Source organism: Protobothrops mucrosquamatus, unplaced genomic scaffold, assembly GCF_001527695.2.
Source record: "Protobothrops mucrosquamatus isolate PMUCROS unplaced genomic scaffold, P.Mucros_1.0 scaffold1274, whole genome shotgun sequence".
In the NCBI taxonomy this organism is placed as follows: Eukaryota; Metazoa; Chordata; class Lepidosauria; order Squamata; family Viperidae; genus Protobothrops; species Protobothrops mucrosquamatus.
Genome location: NW_015387480.1, coordinates 377482 through 388514, shown reverse-complemented (window position 1 = coordinate 388514; position 11033 = coordinate 377482). Strand labels below are relative to the sequence as shown.

Below are 11033 nucleotides of genomic sequence, written 5' to 3'. Positions count from 1 at the left end.
TCGCCTACATCGTCCATATAGGACGACTCGGGAACTCAACTCCTACCCCGGGCAGCTCACCGATCCCCTTATGCCCAGGGGAAAGGTATCAAGCCGTTTGACAGCAGATGCTGGCTGTCAAACCGGCTTTTACGCAAAACAGGCGGGAGGCAGCAAACAGCTGCGACCAGCGAAATCGCCTGCCACCGGAAGTCTTCACTAGCAGAGTGTTTCTCAACCGTGACCATTTTAAGGCATGTGGACCTCAACTCCCAGAATTCCACAGCCAGCAATGCTGGCTGTGGAATTCTGGGAGTTGAAGTCCACATGCCTTAAAATGGTCAAGGTTGAGAAACACTGCACTAGCAGCAGAACTTAAAAAGAATATGGATCTATCCTTGCTCTCCTTGATTCCTGGTAGCCTTCGATACCATTAACCACAAAGGGCTTAGACCAATGGTTCTCAACCTTTTTAATGCCGCGACCCCAACCGGTCGTAAGTCGAGGACTAAACCGGTCGTAAGTCGAGGACTAAACCAGTCGTAAGTTGAGGACTAAACCGGTCGTAAGTCGAGGACTACCCAACCGGTCGTAAGTCGAGGACTTTCCCTGCCTGGGAGCGCCGCGCATGCGTGGTTCCGCCCCCTGCGCCGGCCGAGGCGTAGCTGGCAAGCGGCAGAGATGGAGCAGGCCGACCACCAGCTGGCCCAGCCCAAGGGAGGTAAGGCACCCGCCGGAAAAGGGAGGAAAAATGGCAGACAAAAAAAATGGCGGACAGCCTTGCTTGGCGACCCCCATTAAATGGTCGATCGACCCCCAAATGGGGTCCCGACCCACAGGTTGAGAATCACTGGCTTAGACTGCCACTTCTGGCAACAATCTAAGCTGCTGCCCAAAGATCTCTCCAAAAAGAAGTACTGCAAGAATTTTATCCATGCAACCACTATCCTAATGCAACCCATTTTCAAACATATTCTTTTCTTTGCTCTCTGTCACCAAGTTTGGGTGCATTTTGTTAATTTTTCAGAGATTTACCACCCTCAAGAATAGACAGATGGTGTCTCATCTCCCTTTACATAATTTATCTTGAACGTTCCAACAAACTATACCCATAAGACTAAAAGGTTTCCCATTTTAAACTCAAATTCTAACACCTTCATGATATAGGAATAAAATGTGCTGGTTTTTGCTGCCTTCATGCTAGAATACTTGAAATAACTTGGAATAAACATACTGCTGCTTTTCCTCCACCCTAAAGAGAGTATATATATTTATTAAAGCATGTTTAAAAAATAAGTTACATTTTAACTATACAGATAGTCCTTAAAACCGGTTGTTTAATGACCGTTCAGAGATATAATGGGTTTCTGAAAGGATGCTTTATCACCTATAAAGCATTAGCAGCCAATTGTAAAATGTTACATGCGCGTGCGCACGCACACACACACACACACAGCCACATGACATTTTGGTTATTTGGGAACCAGCTCACATTTACAACTGGTTGCAATGTTCTACAATTATGTGGCCGTGATTTGTAACTATTTTGCAAATTTCTGGTAATTTTTGCTGATTTCCGACCAAAAAATACCCATTTGTGAGAATGGATTCAAACTTATGATCATGTGATTAACTTAACAAACTTATATGGTGATAAATTTGGGTGTGGTCTTATGGGTGCCTTGACTTACAACCCTGTCCTAATTGCAGTTGTAAGTTTAGGACTACCTACATAGCACCTATCTCAGTGATTCTTAAAGTGTTTGTGTCAAATAATCTTTTTCCCAGTTTTAAATAACATCCTTACTTCCACAAAAACAATGTTGTTTTACATAAGCATCTGGACAGAGGTAAGTCCATAATTACAACCTCAAATCAGAAACAAGCACTTAGAAATTGTCCCATCATCCCAGAATATGCCCAAAGAACTACTAGTCTAAAACTCCCTTCTTTTACCCCAAAGTCAGAAAAAGATAGCTGCATCTATTTTCTGCTGTCCCGTTCTCTGCTACTTTCTAGGCATTTGTTTGCGAGAACCTTGTATTGTAGGGCACCAGTTGTTGACCTTGTCTCTACTATTAAAAACTCCTAAAAGATTATAGATTATTGCTCATAGTAAGCGTACAAGATGAACTTTTATCATACAAAAATATTTTTTTCATAATCATAGGGCTTCTATATAAAGAAAGAATCATGAATATGTCTCATGCAAGGGACAATGATTTGACACCTACACAATTGCTAAGTAATTACTGGATACAATATCAGAGAGGAAAACCACACTATGTACATGACATTTATATACAATTTGCCAGTATACAGTATGCATTTTCCCTTCAAAAGCTACTGGAAAACTGGAGACTCCAAAAAAACCTGGCGGGAAACTCAGAACATGTTTTTGTTATGTAAGAACAAAATCAAAAAGAACACATACAATTTCTTTTTTAAGAAAAAGAGAGGAACATATAAATGACAGGTAAAACTTCAATAGATTCTTTATTACAGACTGCTTAGATGCCTTACATTGACAATGAAACAGAGTGGAGGTTATTTTAGGCAATTTGTCCATGTCATAATTAAATTTGGAAAGAACATTTCTGAGCTTTTGGAGCATCTGGTAAAAACATAATACTAGTCCATTAGAAACTGAGAACTGGCCACAGAACGTTGTGATCCCAGCTTCCTGCTTTTTAACATTTTTGCTTTGTTAGTAAACTGAGACTTTGGGTTCAGGAAGCAAGCCAAGCTAGCACTCACTAAATGTTCTGGCATCAGCATTGCATTTTAATGCAATGCCATGTCAGCTTTTACTCCTCAGTTATCATTTTATTAAAGAAAGGGAGAGAGAGAGAGAGAGAGAGAGAGAGAGGGAGATCAACCTTCTAAAAGAAAGCATTTCCTTTTGCTAATATTATTTAACAGACTGGTAAAAATGGAGTGATAAACAAGGAAGGAACTATTAACATCTGTGTTGTGTAAAGTTCCGAAACTAATTTAAATAATTTCTATATTTTATAATATGAATTTGTTTTATTTCCACAATAGATAGGCTACAGTTGATAGTGAGAGAATCATATAGTAAAGGATCCCATTCTCAGCTCTATGTGCCCAGCTTTTTAAATGGGGAAATAACTAAATAATGATAATGTATATAATTCGGTGCAATTTCATTCTCACAAACATGATCGATGAAAAAATAAATAATAATATAATGAAGAAGGAAAGAGATTAAAGAACATATATGGGCAAACAAAGCATTTAGAAATTCAGTTAGGGTTATTCTTTATTTTATTTATTTATTTGTTAAATGTTTATGCTGCCCATCTTCTCTATAAGGTGACTTTTTATGTTTTTTTAATACTTCCTTGGGTGTCAATTTCTTCTTGGTTGACAAAGGTATGAGATAAAGCAGGGGTCCCCTACCCCCTGGCCACAGCCCACTACCAGGCCGTGGCCTGTTCAGAATTGGGCCATGTGAGCGGCTGGCAGGAGCAAATGCACGCAGTTCGACTTGGGCAAGCAGTGGGCTGGCGGGCACTTAGGCGCGTGCCAGCCCATTGCTTGCACAAGTCAAGCTGCGTGCATGTGGGTCGGCCCGCAGCTTGCACTGCCCAGTTCCCCTCTGTCCTCCCCCTAGCAGGACTGCCAAGCCGAAAAATTTGGGGGCTGATGAGATAAAGGATGCTTTTATACCAGTAAGCCATGGAAACAGAACAATTTAATTTTAACAACCTTTCATGAAAAAACATACCCTACTAAATCTTTGCATTGCTGACACAGTATCAACAATAGAACTGCTCCTTGTTTTATAATGAGTTGCCAGAGGAAAAAAATGATTGGGGAAGTCAATCTATGTCATACAGAGAAGCTTGTGGCAAGACTAAATAGGAGATCAGAAGTTGACTGAGATCAGAAAAGAAAAAGCGGGAGAGGGGCGGAAAGTGACAATCAAGATTAGCCCTTCTTACAGTAACTGGGCAAAATATTGCAGTTTTAGTTTTGTACACTTGCAAAAGAAATGTCAGTAACCAATGGAAAAAAAAAAGGGGGGGGAGATGTGAATTGAGGTTGTGTGTAACAAAGTATTCTTCCTGAACAAGTGTTCCATTCTATCCTCTACTCTGGATCCTTTAATACAGTGGTTCTCAACCTTTTTAATGCCGCGACCCCAAGCGGTCGTAAGTCGAGGACTAAACCAGTCGTAAGTCAAGGATTACCCAACCGGTCGTAAGTCGAGGACTTTCCCTGCCCAGGAGCGCCGCGCATGCATGGTTCCGCCCCCTGCGCCAGCCGAGGCGTAGCTGGCAAGCGGCAGAGACGGAGCAGGCCGACCACCAGCTGACCCAGCCCAAGGGAGGTAACGTACCCGCCGGAAAAGGGGAAAAAATGGCGGACAAAAAAAATGGCGGACAGCCTTGCTTGGCGACCCCCATGATATGGTCGATCGACCCCAAATGGGGTCCCGACCCACAGGTTGAGAACCACTGCTTTAATACAAATGACTGAGAATGTGACATATGCCTGGGATGGAGAAGTGAGAAGAGCATGCACATATTGCTAAGAAACAAAACAGAGCACCACAGATTGCTGAATGCATATAGGTATATATTTAAAGCCCACCATTTACCTGGAATACTTGCAGGAGAAATGGGACCAGACCTTGACTGATTGCTTCCGGCTGGAGAGCCCACAGGGGAAGGGGATGGGCCCCCAGGGATGCTGGACAGATGTGGAGAGGCATGAGGGGAGAAAGGTGACTGTGCTGGGTTGCTCTGCTCCCCTTGACTGCTAGTAGAACCTGATGCGCTAACAGCTGAACTCAATGTTGCTTCAGTTCCAGTAGGCAGGTCATCAATGGAGCCTGATAAATCCTGAGAAGAAAGAGCAGGGGAAATCGATAAAATAGTAGCCACCAATATCCACAAAAAGGTACACGGAATATTGGAATGTGTTTGAACAAATTCCAATTTGGGGCTAATGTCGCGAACTAATAACAAGCAATAAAAATGGAAATGAATTCCCCCTTTCTTATATAAAAATGCACAAAGCATACAACTTGTACATGTATCAAAATTTTCCCAGACATTAGTGCAATTAAAGGGACAATATACAGATTTTAATTCTTCTAATATGGTTATTAAAATATGATTATTGAAACTGGACCAGGGAGGGATCTCTTCCATAGCTCATTCATATTTTAGTCTATGTATTTTCCCAAATTATATTGACATTGTACAGGACTTCATTCATGCATATTATTTATGCTCTCAGTATTTAATTCTGTGCCTTTATTAGATGAATATCATGTACTGATATTGGGGAGCAATACAGAGTTTGATATAAGCTGGGCAAGTACATAAATATTTTAAACAAATAAAAAAACAAATATGTAAATTCTATTAAAATATACTGCCAAACTACAAATTTTAATCCCTGGGCTTTTTTTTTCTTTTTAAATCCTATATATAAATGCATTTATGATGCCCTGGGAATCTCTAGAGGCACTAAAATTAGAAAAAGTTTGGGATGTAATGCCCTAATGCCTATTGGAAACAGAAACACATTAATGCAAAGTTTGTTCTGATGCACTGCTTACACCCCACTGTAGAAAATACTCAACCACTTAGTGCCTCTTGGGCTCCAGTGGTTATGTTTTTATTTAATTATTTTCCCCAAACATAAATTAGGTTACTCAAGGAGATTGCTCAACCAAAACTATTACAAATAATATAATACAATTAAATTTGGTTTAGGCCAAGGCTTTTCAACCAGTGGTACGGGTACCACCTGTGGTACATTGGCACCTAGCAGGTGGTACGCGACCATCCTAGAAAAGTGGTAGCAGGGGAGGGGAATAAGCTGAACCGGTGGCAGCACCGCACAAGCCTGAGCGAGAGATGGCTGGAGCTGTAGGGCTGTCAGGGCTCAGCGGAAGTGCCAGGATCAGCGCCAGGCTCCAGCTGGAGCTCGGTGCTGATCCTGGTGCTTCTGCTGAGCCCTGAAGAAGCACCAATCAGCTGGAAAGCAGCACTGATCCTGGCGCTTCTGCTGAGCCCAGAAGAAGCTCCGATCAGCTGGAATATTGCAGCATCTCCAGGGTCTTGTGATTTACATTCAGATGCTTGGCAACTGATTCATATTTATGACGGTCACAGTGTCCCAGGGTCATATGAAGTGACCAAAACCTGCTGCAACCACCCAGCAGACGGGGGGGGGTGGGAATAAAAACCAAACATCCCCCCACCCCACCCCCGCTGCCAATCCTCAACAGAAATGCTCACAACAATGGAAACCTCGGACAGGAAGAATGCGGCCGGGTGGGCAGGCAGGTGTCTTGCTCAGCTGTGGCTTGGGGGGCACTTTTTTCAGTGCCATTGTAACTTCGAACAGTCACTAAGCGAACTTTTGTAAGTCGAGGACTACCTGTACTTTATCACTTTTTTCCTTTTTTTTTTTTTTGGTCATCACGTTTTTGACACCTTGCTAGGCAATATTGCCATATCCTAAAAGTGGTACAATGGGTGAAAAGGTTGAAAAGCCCTGGTTTAGGCTCTTACAGATAGTATTATAGTTGCACCAGGTATATGCAACCACAATGCCAATGAGCCACTGCTAACACAAAGGATATGAATGGACAGACTGGGGACATGATGAGGCTACAGCAGAGGCGAGTAAGAATCTTAAGCAGCCTTAGAAGTTGGTCTTAAGTTCAACAACAGGTGGCATAAGAAAAACATTCCGATCAGATGGAGTGCCAGAATTCTGATTATTTCAGACCCCACACTTGATCTTCTTACAGACCTATTGTGATTTTCTAGTGATGATTCTGCAGTGCAGTTGCTTTGATGATATAGACAAAAAATGTTTAAATATGAGGAAGTGAATGTGTGAGAAATATCTCTCTTTTTTTGTACAGAAATGCAGTCACTTTTCCATAAAGAATTTTGCTTTCACTGTTGTCCTTGAGAGAAAAATCATAGCAATTCTTTTTCTTTATGTGAATACATTGTAAAACAATCATACTTCTGGCTCTTTACAAGTCTCTTAATTAATTGCTTCCTGAATTGCTTCCTGAATTAAATCCAAGAACATATTGCCCTCAGTATTTCTAGAAAGCAAATTAGCTATATAATGAGAGAATTTAACAATTTCTTTTGATTTTTTTTTCTTAACAGTAGTTTATCTGATCATTATTCTGATGAAATGGATAATTACTTTTTTTTAAAAAAAAAAAATTGAGCTGCCCACAATGAATGCTATCAAATCCTGGGTACGTGAGGAGGTATTACAGTGATGCCAAGTTGTTCCAACAGCAAATTTATTGCAAATGTTGCCTAATTAAAAAGCAGCAAGAAAACCTTTCTAAAAATAAACTCCGTATCACTTACCTCTCACAATACACAAGATTCCAGAATCCACAAGATTCTGGAGAAAGGGAGGGAAGAGAAATTCTTAATTCTGAAATAAGTGCAGTACAAATCTCTAGTATCTTGCAATAACTTATTATTCAGAACTACTACTATTTTCCTATTGCAATCTTACGTTGCAACAGAATAATGCAAACTATAATGGGAAAGGGAGCTGGGGAGGTCTAAAAAGTGCCTCTTTATCATTTAAAAAAACAACTTTGATCAAGAAATAACAATACAGTAACATAGGAAAGAGAATGTTTAATCAAAAAATAAAAATGGAGCAATATGGGATTCTTACATACAATATGTTTGTAACATTGTATGGGAGTTATAAAAAAACAAATAACATAATGAAAATCTTCAATTAGGCACAGGTCAGAATTCCAAATAAGGAATTATTTGGATATATGACCCTTGTTTAATATTTTTCCCCATTTGTTAATTTCAAAATAATAATTTTGGTGGCAACTTTCAGAGAAGTTTATATAGATTAATGTACTACAGAGAATTGTCTATTGACAAATTACTATTAGTTAACTGACACCAACACTTGAAAAGTAGTTAGAGATCATATATGTAGAAACATAGAAACATGGAAAACTGACGGCAGAGAAAGATCTAGCAGTCCATCTAGTCCACCCTTTGAGGGTTTTTAAATCATTTTTTTCCCCTTACAGTCAACATAAATCCCAGTATTGGGTGGAGAAAAAGGTCGATTCTTGGATGAATAAAATCAAAATACTGTTATGTATTTCTCCAGCACAAAATCTGCATATGTTAGATCATTTTTGTAAATAAAGATTATAAGCAAGAAGCATGACCTGCATAACCTGTAAAAAAAGCCTGACTTGAATTTATGGGATACTGGGTTCACCTAAAAAGAGCTCCACAATGGATGTGCCTTGCCTGGGAACAGCCCATGTTATAATATCAATGGGTAAGATAACATACAATGAAACTCCTTTTTCTCTCATGTAAGGTTTTTAAGAAGAGATTGGACAACTATTTGCCTGAAATGGTGTAGAGCAGTGATGGCGAACCTTTTAGAGACCGAGTGCCCAAACTGCAACCCAAAACCCACTTATTTATCGCCGGGTGCCAGGTGGGCGTGGCCCACTGGGTGGGCGTGGCTGTGGTGGTCATGGCAGATTGGGTGGGTGTGGCCAAGGTGGGCGTGATCACCTCAATGTTGCTCGTGGGGAGGGACACCTGTGGGGGCCAGGCAGGGTTGGGGGAGATCCAGGGGGTCTCTGGGAGGTGGGGCGGTAGGCAGGAGGCTCGTGCTGCGGAGTGAGACGAGGCAGGGCGGGGGTGCCATTGTCACAGGGCAAGGTGAGGCAGGGGCCGGGGCCGGGGCGGCTGCTGCCTGACACCATCAGCCCCTGCACACAGAGGCCAGTGAGCACATGGGTACTGGGATACATCCGGCCATGTGGGACCTCAGCAAGTTAGCGGGCAGCTGGTTGAAGAGGGATGGTTGCCATCTCCAGGGCATGGCGTGCGTGCCCACAGAGAGGGCTCACGCGTGCCATAGGTTTGCCACCACTGGTGTAGAGTCTCCTGCTTGAGCAGGGGACTGGACTAGAAAATCTCCAAGGTCCCTTCCAACTCTGTTAATTTTGTTATTCTGTTGATCTTGGAATCTTTTAAACTGGGCAATCTATTTGTACAACACAAAGCTAACGTCGCTTCTGTTTTAAATGCATAGCAGACAGCACAAGAGCTAATCAGGGCACATTTTATGCAACTGACACCTTTAGTCCACTCAGTGCTACAGCGTCTAGAGGTTTTCCTTTCTCTGCATAATACACAGCTCCATTTACCAAATCTCTCTTTCCTTACCAACTATGCACAACAGTAATTATGGATCCCAACTGAGTTACCCAAGCTATATTCTCATCTATCACTGGAAAACAATAATAATTACTAAAAAAAAACTGAGTAGCCCATTTCCTTTACAATGACACTGTTGAAATATTTTTTCTTCAAAGCTAAAACACATTTGTTCATTAATTACTGTTTCTGTGAATTATTATTTTTCACTCACAGAGCTGTAAGTTAGTCAAAATTAAACAAAATTTCTTACTGTTGGAACACTAAATTTATTTACTTAGATATGGCATATCATACATGGATTTGCCAAATATATTAACATTTCAGCTAGATTAATAAAACATAATAAAATATAAATCTTTAAAAGGTCTATATACAAATACCAATGTCTAGGCCATCTAATCATTGAGTAACACAGTAAAAACAATGGCTAATAGAATAAATCAGTGATGGCGAATCTTTTAGAGACTGAGTGCCCAAACTGCAACCCAAAACCCACTTATGCATCGTTGGGTGCCGGGTGGGTGTGGCCCATTTGGCCCATTGGCTGAGTGTGGCCGATTGGGTGGGCATGGCCGATTGGGTGGGCATGGCTGCGGTGGTAATGGCAGACTGGGTGGGACTAAAAAGTTCAATCAATCAATTCCAACTTTGCAAGATCTTTTTTTTCCCCCGAGTTGAAATTGACTGATTGAACCTTTTTTTTTTTGCACACGGCGGCGGAGGCCTAAAGCAAAAAGGTTTTATAAAACCCAGCGGAAGGCCTAGGACTGGGGCGACGGTGTGCGTGCCCACAGAGAGGGCTCTAAGTGCCACCTCTGGCACCCGTGCCATAGGTTCGCCACCACTGGAATAAGTCATCTCATCAAAAAACCTAATTAAAAGTGTTGCACAAATGGATAGTGCGATGCATACACAATAGACTGACCATGACAGCATGCACACCAAACCATTATGACAGTACAGTGACATCTATGCAGTGATATCACCTAAACGCTGCCACTAGTACTTATATGTCAATAACTGAGGTGACTATGCAGTTACAGCATTATATCATGATATCAGTATATACTTTTCATCCTTTGACCCTCTATGTTTCCCTCCCCTTCCCCATACAGATAACCATGATATAATGTAGCCTACATCTTTCTCTTCTCTAAATTTAATTTCATGTGCACTTAGACTATTATTAAATATATGTAATTATTAAGGGGAATCAACTGCTTCCTGGACTTAAGTTGATAAGCAGCAGAAGCCAGGATGACACCAGCATATTGGTGACACTCACTTCAGTGCTCTGCATGACTTTCCATTGTTTTCATATAGATGTTAAATAACACAGGGGTCAAGAAATAGCCAAATAACATAACGTCTCTCACTGCTATGTTCTTGACATGGTTTGATGGACAGCACCAAATCCATGGCAAAACTGTGCTCCCAAGAGCTTAATTTAAGGTCCAAGATGGTGCGGAAAACTACCAAGAAGCCTAAAAAAAGTTAGTAGGGCCAAATGACTGCATCCAGTTTCTATTGCAGATAAGTCACTAAAACAACTAAATTGTTCTCAGTTGCAATATGTTTCTTAAAAGACAGAATTACATAGGTCCAGGTAAGTAGTATTTTCCTGATGTGTCTGGTTTTGCTCGGCCGTCATATTTTTAATCACCTAAGTCAGGAAAGGCACATCTGAGACTGGTTATTAATTTCCCAAATCCACTAGGTCAAGTAAAACTTTATTTAATAATAGCCTCCTTTAACTCTGAATGACCACACCAATCGCTATTCTAATGTTGACCAGGGAGTTCGTTG

General features: G+C 41.1%; 1 protein-coding gene across 1 annotated transcript in view; it reads right to left on the bottom strand.

Annotated features, from left to right (window-relative positions):
- Positions 1-11033, bottom strand: part of ARID1B (AT-rich interaction domain 1B) — a 378023-nt gene that overhangs the window by 111439 nt on the left and 255551 nt on the right. The window contains exon 6 of the mRNA XM_029285097.1: positions 4607-4850. Within this exon, the coding sequence (XP_029140930.1) occupies positions 4607-4850 (244 nt within the window). The remainder of the gene's footprint in view (positions 1-4606; positions 4851-11033) is intronic.